Source organism: Pseudophryne corroboree, chromosome 10 (genome assembly GCF_028390025.1).
Source record: "Pseudophryne corroboree isolate aPseCor3 chromosome 10, aPseCor3.hap2, whole genome shotgun sequence".
NCBI classification, from domain to species: Eukaryota; Metazoa; Chordata; class Amphibia; order Anura; family Myobatrachidae; genus Pseudophryne; species Pseudophryne corroboree.
This window is the reverse complement of record NC_086453.1, coordinates 376,653,287-376,675,312: the sequence shown is the minus strand read 5'-3', so window position 1 is coordinate 376,675,312 and position 22,026 is coordinate 376,653,287. Positions and strand designations below refer to the sequence as shown.

At 48.6% G+C, this 22,026-nt stretch overlaps 1 protein-coding gene across 1 annotated transcript in view; it reads right to left on the bottom strand.

Moving 5' to 3' along the window:
* ACAD8 (acyl-CoA dehydrogenase family member 8) overlaps positions 1-22,026 on the bottom strand; it is a 128,507-nt gene that overhangs the window by 19,925 nt on the left and 86,556 nt on the right. The window contains exon 6 of the mRNA XM_063943791.1: positions 15,277-15,414. Coding sequence (XP_063799861.1) covers positions 15,277-15,414 — 138 coding nt within the window. The remainder of the gene's footprint in view (positions 1-15,276; positions 15,415-22,026) is intronic.

Here is a 22,026-nt window from a genome sequence, read left to right as displayed (position 1 = left end):
ACTGCAACACCACATCCAGATCCCATGGAGCCGTAGGCGCCACAAAGGGAGGCTGAATGTGCAGAACCCCTTTCAAAAAGGTCTGAACCCCAGGGAGGACAGCCAATTGTTTTTGGAAGAAGATGGACAAAGCAGAGATCTGGACCTTGATGGAGCCCAATCTCAGTCCCATATCCACCCCTGCTTGCAGGAAAAGGATAAAACGTCCAAGTTGAAACTCCACCGCAGGAAACTTCTTGGACTCACACCAAGAAACATATTTTTTCCAAATGCGATGGTAATGTTTAGACGTTACCCCCTTCCTAGCCTGTATCAGGGTAGGAATGACATCACTCGGGATACCCTTCCGAGCTAAGATCTGGCGTTCAACCGCCATGCCGTCAAACGTAGCCGTGGTAAGTCTTGATAGACGAACGGCCCCTGCAGTAGCAGATCCTCCCGAAGAGGTAACGGCCTTGGATCCTCCAGCATAAGATCCAGTAGATCCGCGTACCAAGCCCTCCTTGGCCAGTCCGGAGCAATGAGGATTGCCAGAACCATTGTTCTTCTTACCAGTTGAAGAACTTTTGGAATCAGAGGAAGCGGAGGGAACACATACACTGACGTGAACACCAACGGTGTTACCAGTGCGTCCACCACCACTGCCTGAGGGCCTCTCGCCCTGGAACAGTACCTCCCCAGCTTCTTGTTGAGGCGGGAGGCCATGTCTATGTGAGGAGCCCCCCACCAACCGGTTACCTCCTTGAACCCCTCCGGGTGGAGGCCCCACTCTCCCGGATGGAGATCGTTGCGGCTGAAGAAGTCTGCTTCCCAGTTGTCTACTCCCGGAATGAAGATTGCCGACATCGCCACAGCGTGTCTTTCTGCCCAGAGGAGGATTCTTGACACCTCTGACATGGCAGCCCTGCTCTTCGTTCCTCCTTGTCGGTTTATGTAGGCCACCGTGGTTACGTTGTCCGACTGCACCTGAAAAGCTCGATCCTGTAGAAGGTGTTCTGCTCGCCGAAGGGCGTTGTACACGGCCCTTAACGCCAGGATGTTTATTGGGAGAAGGGATTCTTGATCCGACCACCTTCCCTGAAAGGTTTCCCCCAGAGCGACTGCTCCCCAACCTCTTAGACTTGCATCTGTGGTTAAAAGGATCCAGTCCTGAATTCCGAACCCTCAGCTTTCCAGAAGGTGCGGAAGTTGTAGCCACCAGAGGAGTGAAATCCTGGCTTTCGGAGACAGACGTATCCTCTTGTGCATGTGTAGGTGAGAGCCCGACCACTGGTCCAACAGGTCCAGCTGAAAAGGTCGAGCATGAAACCTGCCATACTGCAGAGCCTTGTAGGCGGCAACCATCTTCCCCAGAAGGCGGATGCATTGATGAACCGATACCCAGGTAGGCTTTAAGACATCCCGGACCATTGTTTGAATCATCAATGCTTTCTCCACCGGGAGAAAAAAACCCTCTGCACTTCCGTGTCGAGGATCATTCCCAGGAAAGACAGCCTCCTTGTCGGCTCCAGATTAGACTTTGGAAGGTTCAGGATCCATCCGTGCTTCCTGATCAGCTGTGTCGTGAGCGTGATGGATTGCAACAATCTCTTCCTGGACGACGCCTTGATCAGGAGATCGTCCAGATACGGAATTATGTTCACTCCCTGGTTGCGGAGGAGAACCATTATCTCCGCCATCACCTTGCTGAAGATCCTTGGTGCTGTAGAAAGGCCAAACGGCAGCGCCTAGAACTGATAGTGATCGTCCAACATCAACATCAACATCACTGAGATAATAAGATTTTACTTACCGATAAATCTATTTCTCGGAGTCCGTAGTGGATGCTGGGGTTCCTGAAAGGACCATGGGGAATAGCGGCTCCGCAGGAGACAGGGCACAAAAAGTAAAGCTTTTTCCGATCAGGTGGTGTGCACTGGCTCCTCCCCCTATGACCCTCCTCCAGACTCCAGTTAGGTACTGTGCCCGGACGAGCGTACACAATAAGGGAGGATTTTGAATCCCGGGTAAGACTCATACCAGCCACACCAATCACACCGTACAACTTGTGATCTAAACCCAGTTAACAGTATGATAACAGCGGAGCCTCTGAAAGATGGCTTCCTTCAACAATAACCCGAATTAGTTAACAATAACTATGTACAATTTATGCAGATAATCCGCACTTGGGATGGGCGCCCAGCATCCACTACGGACTCCGAGAAATAGATTTATCGGTAAGTAAAATCTTATTTTCTCTATCGTCCTAGTGGATGCTGGGGTTCCTGAAAGGACCATGGGGATTATACCAAAGCTCCCAAACGGGCGGGAGAGTGCGGATGACTCTGCAGCACCGAATGAGAGAACTCCAGGTCCTCCTTAGCCAGAGTATCAAATTTGTAAAATTTTACAAACGTGTTCTCCCCTGACCACGTAGCTGCTCGGCAAAGTTGTAATGCCGAGACCCCTCGGGCAGCCGCCCAAGATGAGCCCACCTTCCTTGTGGAGTGGGCCTTTACAGATTTAGGCTGTGGCAGGCCTGCCACAGAATGTGCAAGTTGGATTGTGCTACAGATCCAACGAGCAATCGTCTGCTTAGACACCGGAGCACCCATCTTGTTGGGTGCATACAATATAAACAACGAGTCAGATTTTCTGACTCCAGCTGTCCTTGCAATATATATTTTTAATGCTCTGACAACGTCCAGTAACTTGGAGTCCTCCAAGTCACTTGTAGCCGCAGGCACTACAATAGGCTGGTTCAGATGAAATGCTGACACCACCTTAGGGAGAAAATGCGGACGAGTCCGCAGTTCTGCCCTGTCCGAATGGAAAATCAGATATGGGCTTTTGTAAGATAAAGCTGCCAATTCTGACACTCTCCTGGCAGAAGCCAGGGCTAGAAGCATGGTCACTTTCCATGTGAGATATTTCAAATCCACCTTTTTTAGTGGTTCAAACCAATGAGATTTTAGGAAATCCAAAACCACATTGAGATCCCACGGTGCCACTGGAGGCACCACAGGAGGCTGTATATGCAGCACTCCCTTAACAAAGGTCTGGACTTCAGGGACTGAAGCCAATTCTTTTTGAAAGAAAATCGACAGGGCCGAAATTTGAACCTTAATAGATCCCAATTTGAGACCCATTGACAATCCTGATTGCAGGAAATGTAGGAATCGACCCAGTTGAAATTCCTCCGTCGGAGCACTCCGATCTTCGCACCACGCAACATATTTTCGCCAAATTCGGTGATAATGTTGCACGGTTACTTCCTTCCTTGCTTTAATCAAAGTAGGAATGACTTCTTCCGGCATGCCTTTTTCCTTTAGGATCCGGCGTTCAACCGCCATGCCGTCAAACGCAGCCGCGGTAAGTCTTGAAACAGACAGGGACCCTGCTGAAGCAAGTCCCTCCTTAGAGGTAGAGGCCACGGATCTTCCGTGATCATCTCTTGAAGTTCCGGGTACCAAGTCCTTCTTGGCCAATCCGGAACCACTAGTATCGTTCTTACGCCTCTTTGCCGTATAATTCTCAATACTTTTGGTATGAGAGGCAGAGGAGGAAACACATACACCGACTGGTACACCCAAGGCGTTACCAGCGCGTCCACAGCTATTGCCTGCGGATCTCTTGACCTGGCGCAATACCTGTCCAGTTTTTTGTTGAGGCGAGACGCCATCATGTCCACCATTGGTCTTTCCCAACGGGTTACCAGCATGTGGAAGACTTCTGGATGAAGTCCCCACTCTCCCGGGTGAAGATCGTGTCTGCTGAGGAAGTCTGCTTCCCAGTTGTCCACTCCCGGGATGAACACTGCTGACAGTGCTATCACATGATTCTCTGCCCAGCGAAGAATCCTTGCAGCTTCTGCCATTGCACTCCTGCTTCTTGTGCCGCCCTGTCTGTTCACATGGGCGACTGCCGTGATGTTGTCCGACTGGATCAACACCGGTTTTCCCTGAAGCAGAGGTTCTGCCTGGCTTAGAGCATTGTATATTGCTCTTAGTTCCAGAATGTTTATGTGAAGAGACGTTTCCAGGCTCGTCCATACTCCCTGGAAGTTTCTTCCTTGTGTGACTGCTCCCCAGCCTCTCAGGCTGGCGTCCGTGGTCACCAGGATCCAATCCTGTATGCCGAATCTGCGGCCCTCCAATAGATGAGCACTCTGCAACCACCACAGAAGAGACACCCTTGTCCTTGGAGACAGGGTTATCCGCAGGTGCATCTGAAGATGCGACCCTGACCATTTGTTCAACAGATCCCTTTGGAAAATTCTTGCGTGGAATCTGCCGAATGGAATTGCTTCGTAAGAAGCCACCATTTTTCCCAGGACTCTTGTGCATTGATGTACAGACACCTTTCCTGGTTTTAGGAGGTTCCTGACAAGCTCGGATAACTCCTTGGCTTTTTCCTCCGGGAGAAAAACCTTTTTCTGAACCGTGTCCAGAATCATCCCTAGGAACAGCAGACGAGTTGTCGGCATTAACTGGGATTTTGGAATATTCAGAATCCACCCGTGCTGTTTTAGCACTTCTTGAGACAGTGCTAATCCCATCTCTAGCTGTTCTCTGGACCTCGCCCTTATTAGGAGATCGTCCAAGTATGGGATAATTAATACGCCTTTTCTTCGAAGAAGAATCATCATCTCGGCCATTACCTTTGTAAAGATCCGAGGTGCCGTGGACAATCCGAACGGCAGCGTCTGAAACTGATAGTGACAGTTTTGTACAACGAACCTGAGGTACCCCTGGTGTGAGGGGTAAATTGGAACGTGGAGATACGCATCCTTGATGTCCAAGGATACCATAAAGTCCCCCTCTTCCAGGTTCGCTATCACTGCTCTGAGTGACTCCATTTTGAACTTGAACTTCTTTATGTACAGGTTCAAGGACTTCAGATTTAGAATAGGCCTTACCGAGCCATCCGGCTTCGGTACCACAAAAAGAGTGGAATAATACCCCTTCCCTTGTTGCAGAAGAGGTACCTTGACTATCACCTGCTGAGAGTACAGCTTGTGAATGGCTTCCAAAACCGTCTCCCTTTCGGAGGGGGACGTTGGTAAAGCAGACTTCAGGAAACGGCGAGGTGGATCTGTCTCTAATTCCAACCTGTATCCCTGAGATATTATCTGCAGGATCCAGGGATCTACTTGCGAGTGAGCCCACTGCGCGCTGTAATTTTTGAGACGACCCCCCACCGTCCCCGAGTCCGCTTGAGAAGCCCCAGCGTCATGCTGAGGCTTTTGTAGAAGCCGGGGAGGGCTTCTGATCCTGGGAAGGAGCTGCGTGTTGCTGTCTCTTCCCTCGACCTTTGCCTCGTGGCAGATATGAATAGCCCTTTGCTCTCTTATTTTTAAAGGAACGAAAGGGCTGCGGTTGAAAAGTCGGTGCCTTTTTCTGTTGGGGAGTGACTTGAGGTAGAAAGGTGGATTTCCCGGCTGTAGCCGTGGCCACCAAATCTGATAGACCGACTCCAAATAACTCCTCCCCTTTATACGGCAAAACTTCCATATGCCGTTTTGAATCCGCATCGCCTGTCCACTGTCGCATCCATAAAGCTCTTCTGGCCGAAATGGACATAGCACTTACCCGTGATGCCAGTGTGCATATATCCCTCTGTGCATCACGCATATAAAGAAATGCATCCTTTATTTGTTCTAACGACAGTAAAATATTGTCCCTGTCCAGGGTATCAATATTTTCAATCAGGGATTCTGACCAAACTACCCCCGCACTGCCCATCCAGGCAGTCGCTACAGCTGGTCGTAGTATAACACCTGCATGTGTGTATATACTTTTTTGGATATTTTCCATCCTCCTATCTGATGGATCTTTAAGTGCGGCCGTCTCAGGAGAGGGTAACGCCACTTGTTTAGATAAGCGTGTTAGCGCCTTGTCCACCCTAGGAGGTGTTTCCCAGCGCTCCCTAACCTCTGGCGGGAAAGGGTATAATGCCAATAATTTCTTTGAAATTATCAGCTTTTTATCAGGGGCAACCCACGCTTCATTACACACGTCATTTAGTTCTTCTGATTCAGGAAAAACTATAGGTAGTTTTTTCATACCCCACATAATACCCTGTTTAGTGGTACCTGTAGTATCAGCTAAATGTAACGCCTCCTTCATTGCCAAAATCATATAACGTGTGGCCCTACTGGAAAATACGGTTGATTCGTCACCGTCACCACTGGAGTCATCGCCTGTGTCTGGGTCTGTGTCGACCGACTGAGGCAAAGGGCGTTTCACAGCCCCTGACGGTGTTTGAGTCGCCTGGACAGGCACTAATTGATTGTCCGGCCGTCTCATGTCGTCAAACGACTGCTTTAGCGTGTTGACACTATCCCGTAGTTCCATAAATAAAGGCATCCATTCTGGTGTCGACTCCCTAGGGGGTGACATCCTCATATTTGGCAATTGCTCCGCCTCCACACCAATATCGTCCTCATACATGTCGACACACACGTACCGACACACAGCAGACACACAGGGAATGCTCCTAACGAAGACAGGACCCACTAGCCCTTTGGGGAGACAGAGGGAGAGTTTGCCAGCACACACCAAAAGCGCTATATATATATCAGGGATAGCCTTATAATAAGTGCTCCCTTATAGCTGCTTTGTTATATCAAAATATCGCCATAAATGTGCCCCCCCCCCTCTCTGTTTTACCCTGTTTCTGTAGTGCAGTGCAGGGGAGAGACTTGGGAGCCGTCCTGACCAGCGGAGCTGTGAGAGGAAATGGCGCCGTGTGCTGAGGAGATAGGCCCCGCCCCTTTTCCGGCGGGCTCGTCTCCCGCTATTTAGAAAAATTAGGCAGGGGTTAAATATCTCCATATAGCCTCTAGGGCTATATGTGAGGTATTTTTAGCCTTTATAGGTACTCATTTGCCTCCCAGGGCGCCCCCCTCCCAGCGCCCTGCACCCTCAGTGACTGCCGTGTGAAGTGTGCTGAGAGGAAAATGGCGCACAGCTGCAGTGCTGTGCGCTACCTTTAGAAGACTGCAGGAGTCTTCAGCCGCCGATTCTGGACCTCTTCTGATTTCAGCATCTGCAAGGGGGCCGGCGGCGTGGCTCCGGTGACCATCCAGGCTGTACCTGTGATCGTCCCTCTGGAGCTTGATGTCCAGTAGCCAAGAAACCAATCCATCCTGCACGCAGGTGAGTTGACTCCTTCTCCCCTCAGTCCCTCGCTGCAGTGATCCTGTTGCCAGCAGGAATCACTGTAAAATAAAAAACCTAGCTAAACTTTCTCTAAGCAGCTCTTTAGGAGAGCCACCTAGATTGCACCCTTCTCGGCCGGGCACAAAAATCTAACTGGAGTCTGGAGGAGGGTCATAGGGGGAGGAGCCAGTGCACACCACCTGATCGGAAAAAGCTTTACTTTTTGTGCCCTGTCTCCTGCGGAGCCGCTATTCCCCATGGTCCTTTCAGGAACCCCAGCATCCACTAGGACGATAGAGAAATGCCTGATGCGGCGACCAAATGGGAATGTGGAGGTAAGCATCCTTGATGTCCAGCGACACCAGGAACTCCCCCTCCGCCAGACCTGAGATGACAGCTCTCAGAGATTCCATCTTGAATTTGGACTCCCTGAGATAAGGGTTCAAAGACTTTAAGTTTAGAATAGGTCGTACCGTAACATCTGGTTTTGGTACCACGAAAAGGTTTGAATAGTAACCCTTGTTCCACTGCTGAGGTGGAACTGGGAAAATGACCTCTGACACCATCAATTTTCTGATGGCCTCCAGAAGAATTGTTCTGTCCGCCAGCAGTGCTGGCAAGCCTGACTTGAAGAAACGGTGAGGTGGGGGATCTTGAGACTCCAGTCTGTACCCCCTGGACACTATATCGGGGACCCAGGGGTCCAGGCCAGATGACACCCAGACATGGCTGAACTGCCGGAGTCTTGCCCCCACCTGACCTTCTTCCAGGCCCAGCTGTCCACCGTCATGAGGAGGACTTAGGGGTATCAGAAGCGGGCTTCTGGGCTTGGGAACCTGCGGGAGCAGGTTTCTTTCCTTTTGCACGACCACCTCTGAAGAAGGTGTTCAAATGCTTGTTCTTTATAGACCTCGCGGGCCGAAAGGACTGAGACGTGGCTGGCGTTAAAGACTTCTTTGTAGCCGGTGCAGCTGAGGGGAGAAAAGTAGACTTACCCGTGGTAGCCGTGGCAATCCACGCATCCAGCGCCTCCCCAAAGAGAGCCTGACCTGTATAGCGTAGGCCCTCCACATTCTTCCTGGATTCCGCGTCCGCAGACCATTGGCGTAGCCAGAGACCCCTGCGAGCCAAGACGGACATGGAGGAGATCCCCGCAGCCATGGAACCCAGGTCCTTCATGGAATCTACCAGGAATCCTGCAGAATCCTGAATATGGCGTAAAAATAAATCAACGTCACCTTTATTCATCGCAGTCGATTCCTCCTGCAGAGCGATAGACCACCTGGCAATAGCTTTTGCAATCCAAGCACAGGCTATAGTAAGCCGTAATATAGCCCCGGAAGCTGTGTAAATGGATTTAAGCGTAGCATCCACCTTGCGATCCGCCGGGTCCTTCAACGCGGTAGATCCCGGGAATGGTAAAACCACCTGTTTAGACAGCCTGGACACAGAGGCGTTGACTATTGGCGGGGACTCCCATCTCTTCCTATCTTCCTCTGGGAAGGGAAAAGCAACCAAGACCCTCTTAGGGATCTGAAATTTCTTTTCTGGAGTTTCCCAGGCCTTTTCAAAGATAGCGTTTAATTCTTTGGATGCCGGGAAGGTGGGGGGGCTTCCTATTATCTGTAAAGATGGCCTCCTCCACCTGCTCAGGAGCTGTGTCATAAATATGTAAAATATCCCTCACAGCTTCAATCATCAACTGCACTCCCTTAGCAAGTGATGCTGTCCCCTTCGACACATCCCTGTCACCGTCTGCAGTGTCAGAGTCGGTGTCCGTGTTATCCTGCGTCAGCAATGCAAGCGCACGTTTTTGAGAATGTACCGCAGGGGACCCCGAGGAAGCAGTATCAGACCACACAACCATAGAGGATTGTAGGATCTGAGTTGCATGCTCAGTCCTAGCAACCCTGTCAGAAATCTGTGAAATAGTCCCCCTAAGAGAGACTAACCATTCTGACTCTCTAGCAGGGATCTGCGCTACAACCGTGCAATCCTGATTACATGGTATGGAGTCTTCGTGGGAAGGCAAATCCTCTGCAGCATATGAAACAGTGTCCCCAGACATGTTGTCACACACACACACCAAACACCCCACAAACAGAAAGGGTACTGGGTAGACAGAGTTTCCCCCCAAGAATGGCAGAGAGACACAGAGATTGGAGCCAACTCACACACAGCGCTATTAGAGGTATAGGGAGACCCCAACCCGCGCTGACTGTGTCCCTTAATAGGTGACACAGCCTATAACACAGCCCCCCCCCCCCCCTCTACAACCCTCTGGTACCGTACAGATAGCTGGAGTTGCTCTGGAGGGACCTGGACATCCACAAGTAGTGATTGCAGGCAGGAAAATGGCGCTGAACGCTGCTGGGTCCGCTCTGAGGAGAAGCTCCGCCCCCTTCAATGGCGCTGTCTTCCTGCTCTTAGAAGCTTATGCTGGCCTGAGAATTTCATGCTGGCTGAGATCCATGGACCCCGACAGGCTTGATGTGGTCAGTGTAGGGTCAGGTGCTGGCTCAGGGCGCCTCTCACAGCGCCGCGCCGCAGTACCGCTGAGCCATCAAGGAGCACAGTTAATACCGCGCTCCTACCCTTAAGCCGCCATCTTCACACTGTCCCCCCGCTTGTAAGGGGGGGCAGAGACTAACTCGCCACACTTCAGCTCATTGAGGGGGTGGCGGCTGGCTGCCGGGGTGAGCGTTCCTCTGTGGCGGGGCGCGATCTGTCCCATCTGGAGCTCAGTGACCAGTCAGCGGAGACAGTGGCTCAGACCCCACAAGGCGGACACTGCTCCCCCCCCTCAGTCCCTCGATGCAGGGAGGCTGTTGCCAACAGCCTCATAGCTGTAGTAATATGTAATAGTGCCTGCTTAGTAATAATATGTAATAGTGCCCCCTTAGTAATAATATGTAATAGTGCCCCCATAGCTGTAATAATATGTAATAGTGCCCCTTAGCTGTAATAATATGTAATAGTGCCCCCATAGCTGTAATAATATGTAATAGTGCCCCCTTAGTAATAATATGTAATAGTGCCCCCATATCTGTAATAATATGTAATAGTGCCCCTTAGCTGTAATAATATGTAATAGTGCCCCCATAGCTGTAATAATATGTAATAGTGCCCCCATAGCTGTAATAATATGTAATAGTGCCCCTTAGCTGTAATAATATGTAATAGTGCCCCTTAGCTGTAATAATATGTAATAGTGTCCCTATAGCTGTAATAATATGTAATAGTGCCCCCTTAGTAATAATATGTAATAGTGCTCTCATAGCTGTAATAATATATAATAGTGTCCCCATAGCTGTAATAATATGTAATAGTGCCCCCTTAGTAATAATATGTAATAGTGCCCCCATAGCTGTAATAATATGTAATAGTGCCCCTTAGCTGTAATAATATGTAATAGTGCCCCCATAGCTGTAATAATATGTAATAGTGTCCCCATAGCTGTAATAATATGTAATAGTGCCCCTTAGCTGTAATAATATGTAATAGTGTCCCCATAGCTGTAATAATATGTAATAGTGCCCCTTAGCTGTAATAATATGTAATAGTGTCCCCATAGCTGTAATAATATGTAATAATGCCCCTTAGCTGTAATAATATGTAATAGTGTCCCCATAGCTGTAATAATATGTAATAGTGCCCCCTTAGTAATAATATGTAATAGTGCCCCCATAGCTGTAATAATATGTAATAGTGCCCCTTAGCTGTAATAATATGTAATAGTGCCCCCATAGCTGTAATAATATGTAATAGTGCCCCCATAGCTGTAATAATATGTAATAGTGCCCCTTAGCTGTAATAATATGTAATAGTGCCCCCATAGCTGTAATAATATGTAATAATGCCCCCTTAGTAATAATATGTAATAGTGCTCTCATAGCTGTAATAATATGTAATAGTGCCCCCTTAGCTGTAATAATATGTAATAGTGCTCTCATAGCTGTAATAATATGTAATAGTGCCCCCTTAGTAATAATATGTAATAGTGCTCTCATAGCTGTAATAATATGTAATAGTGCCCCCGTAGCTGTAATAATATGTAATAGTGCCCCCTTAGTAATAATATGTAATAATGCCCCCATAGCTGTAATAATATGTAATAGTGCCCCCTTAGTAATAATATGTAATAGTGCCCCCTTAGTAATAATATGTAATAGTGTCCCATAGCTGTAATAATATGTAATAGTGCCCCATAGCTGTAATAATATGTAATAGTGCCCCCATAGCTGTAATAATATGTAATAGTGCCCCCATAGCTGTAATAATATGTAATAGTGCCCCATAGCTGTAATAATATGTAATAGTGCCCCTTAGCTGTAATAATATGTAATAATGCCCCCATAGCTGTAATAATATGTAATAGTGCCCCCTTAGTAATAATATGTAATAGTGCCCCCTTAGTAATAATATGTAATAGTGCTCCCTTAGTAATAATATGTAATAGTGTCCCCTTAGCTGTAATAATATGTAATAGTGCCCCCATAGCTGTAATAATATGTAATAGTGCCCCCTTAGTAATAATATGTAATAGTGCCCCCTTAGTAATAATATGTAATAGTGTCCCCTTAGCTGTAATAATATGTAATAATGCCCCCATAGCTGTAATAATATGTAATAGTGCCCCCTTAGTAATAATATGTAATAGTGCCCCCTTAGTAATAATATGTAATAGTGTCCCCTTAGCTGTAATAATATGTAATAGTGCCCCCATAGCTGTAATAATATGTAATAATGCCCCCATAGCTGTAATAATATGTAATAATGCTCCCTTAGTAATAATATGTAATAGTGCTCTCATAGCTGTAATAATATGTAATAGTGCCCCCATAGCTGTAATAATATGTAATAGTGCCCCCTTAGTAATAATATGTAATAGTGCCCCATAGCTGTAATAATATGTAATAATGCCCCCATAGCTGTAATAATATGTAATAATGCTCCCTTAGTAATAATATGTAATAGTGCTCTCATAGCTGTAATAATATGTAATAGTGCCCCCATAGCTGTAATAATATGTAATAGTGCCCCCTTAGTAATAATATGTAATAGTGCCCCTTAGCTGTAATAATATGTAATAATGCCCCCATAGCTGTAATATATATGTTATATCTTACTGCTACTAAAGGGGCACTGTTACATATTATTACTAAGTGGACACTATTACATATTATTACTAAGTGGACACTATTACATATTATTACTAAGTGGACACTATTACATATTATTATTACTACTAAGAGGACACTGTTATATATGATAACTATTGGGGGGAACACTATTAGTTGTTATTATATTAATACTTCCACAGTACTAATTAGCAGTAGTGGTATATAATAGTCTGGGAGCCGGCAGACACTGAACGGGGCGACTCTCTCCTCTGGAAGAAACACCCGGTGTGACAGGTGTGATACATTACACCCAGATAAACCTGTCGGTAAGCAGGGACGCGTGTGCACACCTGGTAACTGACAATCCAATGTGCGTTATTCATTAAGAAACAGTACAATAGGTTACTAAGCAACATGGACTCACACTGGTCTGTGTGCACTCCAGACATACCTCAGCCCCAGCCGGAGTGTAACATGTAACATGGAGGCGGTAACACTAGAATTAACGTGTCAACGTCCTAAAGGAGACTATGGGGTTTATGTACTAAGCCTTAGAGAGATAAAGTACCAGCCAATCAGCTCATAACTGTCATTTCTCAAACACAGGGGCAGATGTATTAACCTGGAGGAAGCATACGGAAGTGATAAACCAGTGATAAACCAGTGATAAGTGCAAGGTGATAAAGGCAGCAGCCAATCAGCTCCTAACTGTTAATTTACATATTGGAGCTGATTGGCTGGTGCGTTTATCACCTTGCACTTATCACTGGTTTATCACTTCCTTATGCCGTCTCCAGGTTAATACATCTGCCCCTGTGTTTGAGAAATGACAGTTATGAGCTGATTGGCTGGTACTTTATCTCTCTTTAAGGCTTAGTACATAGACCCATAGTCTCCTTTAGGACGTTGACACGTCCTAAAGGAGACTTATATTTAAATTGTGTGTCAGGCAATGGCGTACACTTCTCATCCTCTGATTTCAGTCTTAGTTTTGCTTTATCCTTATAGTATTATTATTATTATTATTATTGTCATTGATCTATTATGATTTTTGCAACAGATGACCTACAGATGATTTACCAGTCATGGTGATGTCACAGAGTGAGCACAATGCAGTCACACAGTCTATGTAGCAGGTTAGTGTGTGATTGGATGGTGATGTCACAGAGTGAGCACAGTGCAGTCACACAGTCTATGTAGCAGGTTAGTGTGTGATTGGATGGTGATGTCACAGAGTGAGCACAGTGCAGTCACACAGTCTATGTAGCAGGTTAGTGTGTGATTGGATGGTGATGTCACAGAGTGAGCACAGTGCAGTCACACAGTCTGTGTAGCAGGTTAGTGTGCGATTGGATGGTGATGTCACAGAGTGAGCACAGTGCAGTCACACAGTCTATGTAGCAGGTTAGTGTGTGATTGGATGGTGATGTCACAGAGTGAGCACAGTGCAGTCACACAGTCTATGTAGCAGGTTAGTGTGTGATTGGATGGCGATGTCACAGAGTGAGTGCAGTGCAGTCACACAGTCTATGTAGCAGGTTAGTGTGTGATTGGATGGTGATGTCACAGAGTGAGCGCAGTGCAGTCACACAGTCTATGTAGCAGGTTAGTGTGTGATTGGATGGTGATGTCACAGAGTGAGCGCAGTGCAGTCACACAGTCTATGTAGCAGGTTAGTGTGTGACTGGATGGCGATGTCACAGAGTGAGCGCAGAGCAGTCACACAGTCTATGTAGCAGATTAGTGCTGTGACTCCCTCCCCCCTTGGCTGCGACTCCTTCCCCTTGGCTGCGACTCCTTCCTTGGCTGCAACTCCCTCCCCCCTTGGCTGCGACTCCCCCCCCCCTCCCCTTGGCTGCGACTCCCTCCCCCCTTGGCTGTGACTCCCTCCCCTTGGCTGTGACTCCCTCCCCTTGGCTGTGACTCCCTCCCCTTGGCTCCCCCTTGGCTGAGATTCCCTCCCCCCTGGGCTGTGACTCCCTCCCCTTGGCTGTGACTCCCTCCCATTGGCTGTGACTCCCTCCCCTTGGCTCCCCCTTGGCTGTGATTCCCTCCCCCCTTGGCTGTGACTCCCCCCTACCCCCTCTTGGCTGTGACTCCCTCCCCCCTTGGCTGTGACTCCCTCCCCTTGGCTGTGACTCCCTCCCCTTGGCTGTGACTCCCTCCCCTTGGCTCCCCCTTGGCTGAGATTCCCTCCCCCTTGGGCTGTGACTCCCTCCCCTTGGCTGTGACACCCTCCCCTTGGCTGTGACTCCCTCCCCTTGGCTCCCCCTTGGCTGTGATTCCCTCCCCCCTTGGCTGTGACTCACCCCCCCCCCCCCCCCCCTCTTGGCTGTGACTCCCTCCCCTTGGCTCCCCCCTTGGCTGTGACTCCCCCCCCCCCTTGGCTGTGACTCCCACCCCTTGGCTGTGACTCCCTCCCCTTGGCTGTGACTCCCTCCCCTTGGCTCCCCCCTTGGCTGTGACTCCCCCCCCCCCCCCCTTGGCTGCGACTCCCTCCCCTTGGCTGTGACTGCCTCCCCTTGGCTGTGACTCCCTCCCCTTGGCTCCCCCCTTGGCTGTGACTCCCCCCCCTTCCTTGGCTGCGACTCCCTCCCCTTGGCTGTGACTCCCTCCCCTTGGCTGTGACTCCCTCCCCTTGGCTGTGACTCCCTCCCCTTGGCTGTGACACCCTCCCCTTGGCTGTGACTCCCTCCCCTTGGCTGTGACTCCCTCCCCTTGGCTGTGACTCCCTCCCCTTGGCTGTGACACCCTCCCCTTGTTATACCTGGCAGAGATGAGACTGGACTGTGACTGGCGGCTAGGTTTCATGGACAGTACAAAAAGTGTTAAGTATCACGTCACACAATGGACATAGGTTGGCGTGGATGCTTCCCAGTGTTCTGCATCTCCAGTCCGGGACTGTATACATCATTCCTGTTTATGGGAACCGCTGGAACAATAACTGACCTAGACACTGTAGGTCTCACAATCTCCAATACTATTTAGGAAGATTTTTCCTCCCTCCTCACCTTCCTCTCCTTCTTTCCAAAGCTGAGGCCCGGGGTCCCTTTCTCCACCACCAGACAGGAGATCCCCCGCGGTCCACTGCTCCCTGTGCGACACATTACCACATAGACATCCGTGTCTCCAGCCCCGCTGATGAACGCCTGGAAGAGGGAGAGCGCGGGAAGTCAGGGAGCGGATTATATACCACAGCACAGCTAACAATTGCCACAGGGACATTATCACACAGGTATATTATCACACAGGTATATTATCACACAGGGACATTATCACACAGGGACATTATCACACAGGTATATTATCACACAGGGACATTATCACACAGGGACATTATCACACAGGTATATTATCACACAGGGACATTATCACACAGGTACATTATCACACAGGTATATTATCACACAGGGACATTATCACACAGGTACATTATCACACAGGGACATTATCACACAGGGACATTATCACACAGGTATATTATCACACAGGTATATTATCACACAGGTATATTATCACACAGGGACATTATCACACAGGTATATTATCACACAGGTATATTATCACACAGGTATATTATCACACAGGTATATTATCACACAGGTATATTATCACACAGGTATATTATCACACAGGGACATTATCACACAGGTATATTATCACACAGGTACATTATCACACAGGTATATTATCACACAGGGACATTATCACACAGGGACATTATCACACAGGGACATTATCACACAGGTATATTATCACACAGGTACATTATCACACAGGTACATTATCACACAGGTATATTATCACACAGGGACATTATCACACAGGGACATTATCACACAGGTACATTATCACACAGGTACATTATCACACAGGTATATTATCACACAGGTACATTATCACACAGGTATATTATCACACAGGTATATTATCACACAGGGACATTATCACACAGGTACATTATCACACAGGTATATTATCACACAGGTATATTATCACACAGGGACTTTATCACACAGGGACATTATCACACAGGGACATTATCACACAGGGACTTTATCACACAGGGACATTATCACACAGGGACATTATCACACAGGTATATTATCACACAGGTACATTATCACACAGGGACATTATCACACAGGTACATTATCACACAGGGACATTATCACACAGGGACATTATCACACAGGTACATTATCACACAGGGACATTATCACACAGGGACATTATCACACAGGTACATTATCACACAGGGACTTTATCACACAGGGACATTATCACACAGGGACTTTATCACACAGGGACATTATCACACAGGGACATTATCACACAGGGACAATATCACACAGGGATATTATCACACAGGTATATTATTACACAGGGAAATTATCACACAGGGATATTATCACACAGGTATATTATTAGTCACAGAGGGATATTATCACACAGGGACATTATCACAGGGATATTATCACACAGGTATATTATTAGTCACACAGGGATATTATTAGTCACACAGGGATATTATCACACAGGGACATTATCACACAGGGACATTATCACACAGGTATATTATCACACAGGGACATTATCACACAGGGACATTATCACACAGGGATATTAGGGATATTATCAGTCACACAGGGATATTATCAGTCACACAGGGATATTATTAGTCACACAGGGATATTATCACACGGGTATATTATTAGTCACACAGGGATATTATCACACAGGGATATTATTAGTCACACAGGGCTATTATTAGTCACACAGGGATATTATTAGTCACACAGAGATATTATTAGTCACACAGGGATATTATCACACAGGGATATTATTAGTTACACAGGGCTATTATCACACAGGGATATTATTAGTCACACAGGGATATATCACACATGGATATTGGGGGTCATTCCGAGTTGATCGCTCGCTAGCAGGTTTTAGCAGCCGTGTAAACGCATAGTCGCCGCCCACGGGGGGAGTGTATTTTCGCTTTGCAGGAGTGTGAACGCCTGTGCAGCAGAGCGCCTGCAAACACATTTTGTGCAAAACAAGATGAGCCCTGTAGTTACTTATCCTGTGCGATGATTGCTGCGACGAGTGACACGGTAATGACGTCAGATACCCGCACAGCAAACGCCCGCCCACGCCTGCGTTTTTCCAAACACTGTCAGAAAACGGTCAGTTGACACCCAGAAACACCCTCTTTCTGTCAATCTCCTTGAGTTCGGCTGTGCGATTGGAATAGTCGCTAGAACCAGTGCAAAACCACAATGGACTACGTACTCGTACGATGCGTGTGCGCATTGCGGTGCAAACGCATGCGCAGATTAGCTATTTTCTCTAACGTCCTAGAGGATGCTGGGGACTCCGTAAGGACCATGGGGATAGACGGGCTCCGCAGGAGACATAGGCACTTTAAGAAAGAACTGTAGGTATGGGTGTGCACTGGCTTCTCCCTCTATGCCCCTCCTTCAGACCCCAGTTTACTACTGTGCACAGAGGAGACTGGGTGCATTACAGGAGCTCTCCTGAGTTTTCCTGTAAAGAAAGTATTTTGTTAGGTTTTTTATTTTCAGGGATCCTGCTGGCAACAGCATCGAGGGACTGAGGAGAGAGAAGCAGACCTACTTTAATGTTAGGCTCTGTTTCTTAGGCTACTGGACACCATTAGCTCCAGAGGGAACGGTACGCAGGTCTCACCCTCGCCGTCCGTCCCGGAGCCGCGCCGCCGTCCTCCTCGCAGAGCCGGAAGATAGAAGCCGGGTGAGTATGAGAAGAAAGAAGACTTCAGAGGCGGCAGAAGACTTCATGATCTTCACTGAGGTAACGCACAGCGTTACCGCTGTGCGCCATTGCTCCCACACAGCTCACACACGGCAGTTACTGTAAGGGTGCAGGGCGCAGGGGGGGCGCCCTGGGCAGCAATATGAGCCTCCATATCTGGCAAAGTACTTATATACAGGCTAGGCACTGTATATAAAGGAGCCCCTGCCAGTTTTTGGAAAATTTTTAGCGGGACCGAAGCCCGCCGCTGAGGGGGCGGACCTTGTCCCTCAGCACTCACCAGCGCCATTTTCTCCACAGCACAGCGCTGAGAGGAAGCTCCCCGGACTCTCCCCTGCTTATACGGTGAAAGAGGGTTTTAATGAAGGGGGGGGGGGGCACATAATTGGCGCACAATACAGATTACAGCGCTATCTGGGTAAACATATAGTGTGGTTTTTTTCTGGGTCATTGGCGCTGGGTGTGTGCTGGCATACTCTCTCTCTGTCTCTCCAAAGGGCCTTGTGGGGGAACTGTCTCCAGATAAGAGACTTCCCTGAATGTGTGGTGTGTTGGTACGCGTGTGTCGGCATGTCTGAGGTGGAAGGCTCTCCTAGGGAGGAGGTGGAGCAGATGATTGTGTCTCCGTCGGCAACACCGACACCTGACTGGGTGGATATGTGGAATGTTTTAAGTGCTAATGTTAATTTATTGCACAAAAGATTGGACAAAGCTGAGGCAAGGGAACATGCAGGGAGTCCACCCCTGCCTGCCCCTATGTCGCAGGGACCTTCGAGGTCTCAAAAGCGCCCACTATCCCAACTAGTAGACACTGATACCGACACGGATTGACTCCAGTGTCGACTACAATGACGCAAAGTTACAGCCAAAATTGGCAAAAAGTATTCAATATATGATTATTGCCATAAAAGATGTTTTGCATATCACAGAGGAACCCCCTGTCCCTGACACGAGGGTACACATGTATAAGGGAAAGAAACCTGAGGTAACTTTTCCCCTATCTCATGAGCTGAACGAGTTATTTGAAAAGGTTTGGGAATCTCCAGACAAGAAACTGCAGATTCCCAAAAGGATTCTTATGGCGTATCCTTTCCCAGCTAAGGACAGGATACAGTGAGAATCCTCCCTACGGGTGGACAAAGCGTTGACACGCTTATCCAAAAAGGTAGCGCTGCCATCCCAAGATACGGCTACCCTCAGAAATCCTGCAGATCGCAAGCAGGAGGCTACCTTGAAGTCCATTTACACACATTCTGGTACCTTACTCAGACGGAACTTGATACCCTGGATAAGGATACCATTTTATTGACCCTAGGACATATTAAAGATGCTGTCTTATATATGAGAGACGCTCAAAGAGACATTGGCCTACTGGGTTCTAGAGTCAACGCTATATCGATTTCGGCTAGACGAGTCCTATGGACCCGACAATGGACAGGTGATGCCGACTCAAAGAGGCATATGGAGGTTTTACCTTAAAGGGGTGAGGAATTGGGGGGCGTGGCCTGACGAGTAATGGAGTAGGACGTGTTCTCCTAGCTCCCCAGCCGACAATATCCTTATTATATCCTGCACCCCCTAAGTGACTGTATAAGTGGCCCTGTGCGGCTTTATGATTATCTGCTGCCGGACTTGGACCTCATTTCAAGTAAATTTGGAGCCCGGTGTCCCTGCTGGGAACGTTAGAAAAACTGATTTGTTCTGACCTGCATGAGGCCGGCGCCATCTTGGAGGGTGCTGCAGGGGAGCTGTGCCACTCGTCTCCCTCCCGGCGTTCCTGAAGTGCCCTGCGACCGGAGAGTGGACGCCGCGGGGGCCCCGCCACCTGCATAATACACCCTTCTGCTTCGTTTCCCCGCCGGACGTCCAGGGCGCCTGTCGCGGCCGTGAAGCCTGTGTGAAGCCGCCGGGCGCCATCTTGCGGTTGGCGGGCCGCATACACGGAGCTCCGCCACCCGCCCCTGACAGCCCTGTGATAGATCTGAAGCGGCCAGTGCGCCGAACGCTGACCACCCCCGCTGCCTGCTACAGGGGCCCTTGTCCCTGGGGGGCTATAACATTAACTGGGCTATCTGTGGGGTTTCCGGGCGCCATCTTGGGGTTGGCGGCAGGCTCAGTTTTGCTCCTGTCCAAACCCCTCCTGCAGGAAATGTCTGTTACATGCAGCATGGGCAGCTGGACCTGACTGGAGGCTGGTGAAAGATAATAAGAGGACCTGCATTGTTCTGCCTCGGGAAGGTACTGTCTGTACAGGTGGGAAACTGCCAGACTCCCTGATTCAGACCACAGCTTCCAGGTTCATAGTGCCGACACGCAGCAACACTTCCAGGAACATTGGTCCTTTTATATATATATATTTGTCCTGCGTCTCCTGGCCCTCACACAGCGGGTTGGTGCCTGCGCCCCCTCTCTCTGCCTACATTGCTTGGATATATAACTAGTCGAATACGGCGGCATTGTGTTATCCAAAATGGTGAAAGGCCGCCAACAAAACGCGGCGGCGGGCGCAATGGAAAAGTTTGTTCGCAACCCCGGTCCCCAACAACAGAGGAGGGAAACTACACAAGCTGAGTCTCCGCCCCCCTCTCCTGCATACAGCTCTGCCTCAGCAGAACCGCCTGATGCTGCTTTACAAAGAGTGTTGGATGCCGTGACAGCTAGCGAGGCCCGTTTGGCCGATAAAATTGGGCAGGTGCAGTCTGATCTCTCCATTATACATCAGGACCTACAACGGGTGAGAGAGAGGGTGGGTGAGGCCGAAACCCGTATCTCCAATGTCGAGGATACTGTCACCCCGCTGGGACGGCGTACTGATATTTTGGAGTCTCAAATGACTGATGTGCGCAAAAAACTAACGGATATGGAGGGACGCCTACGTCGCAATAATGTCCGTTTCATAGGCTTGCCCGAGAAGGAGGAAGGCTCATCTCCTGAGGAATTTCTAGAGGAGTGGCTTCGGAAGGCATTTGGATCCGAGGAATTCTCGTCTCATTTCACCATAGAACGAGCTCATAGAGTTCCGATGCGCCCGTTGCCTCCGGGGGCTCCGCCCCGTACCTTCATCGCCAAGTTCCTTCACTTCCGCGACCGGGACACTGTTCTGAAACTTGCTCGCACGAAAGGCCCTCTAAAAAGGAACGGGTCGCCAATATCGGTCTTCCCAGACTTTGCGATGGAGGTGCAGAAAGATAGAGCTCAATTTCTCCCTGTTAAGAGGAGACTCCGGGAACTTGATTTGCCATACGCCATGCTCTTTCCATCACGATTACGAGTGGTAGCTGATGGTGAAACCAAATTTTTTGCGGCTCCTCGAGAGGCGATGATATGGCTGGATAGACGCTTCCCGGCGAGACGGGCTCTTGCTGATCCGTGATTATTTCCTGTGACTGTGGTTGCATGAGACTTTATGGACAGGATAAGATTATTTGCATATATACTGGGGGGATGAAGGATGTGGAAAATGTTTAAATGTCGAAGAACTGCTTCCTGAGGATGTGAGGGCGGTGGGGGGGATAATTACTTACCAGGTCTTCTGTCTTGTTATCCTTCTCATACAAGCCAATTAATATACTTATGTTGCTAGGATGTGTAGGTTGGGAGAGATGGGGGAGAGGAGGGATATATTTGTGGTCCGAATACACCCGATGGTATATTGCTCTTGAATCTCGGGGAGTGACTTTGTATGCTTCGCCCCTTTTTCTATCTTGTGGGGGTGACTTAGTCTAAAGGCTGGGGATGCTTTGTTTTGTGGGTGTTTCGTTTTTTTTTTTCTTCTTTCTTTCTAAGGGCCATTATATTTTTGGCTTCACCCAGAGGGTAACGAGTTGTGTGCTCTGGGCTTGAGCCGGTGTTAGGTTAGGGGATCCAAGTATGCTGCAGGTTGGGAGTAGTGTACAGGGTGGGGGGAGGGGGGAAGTTAACGGTTACGGTTGTTTCTGGTATGGATGTTCCGAATTTGAGTG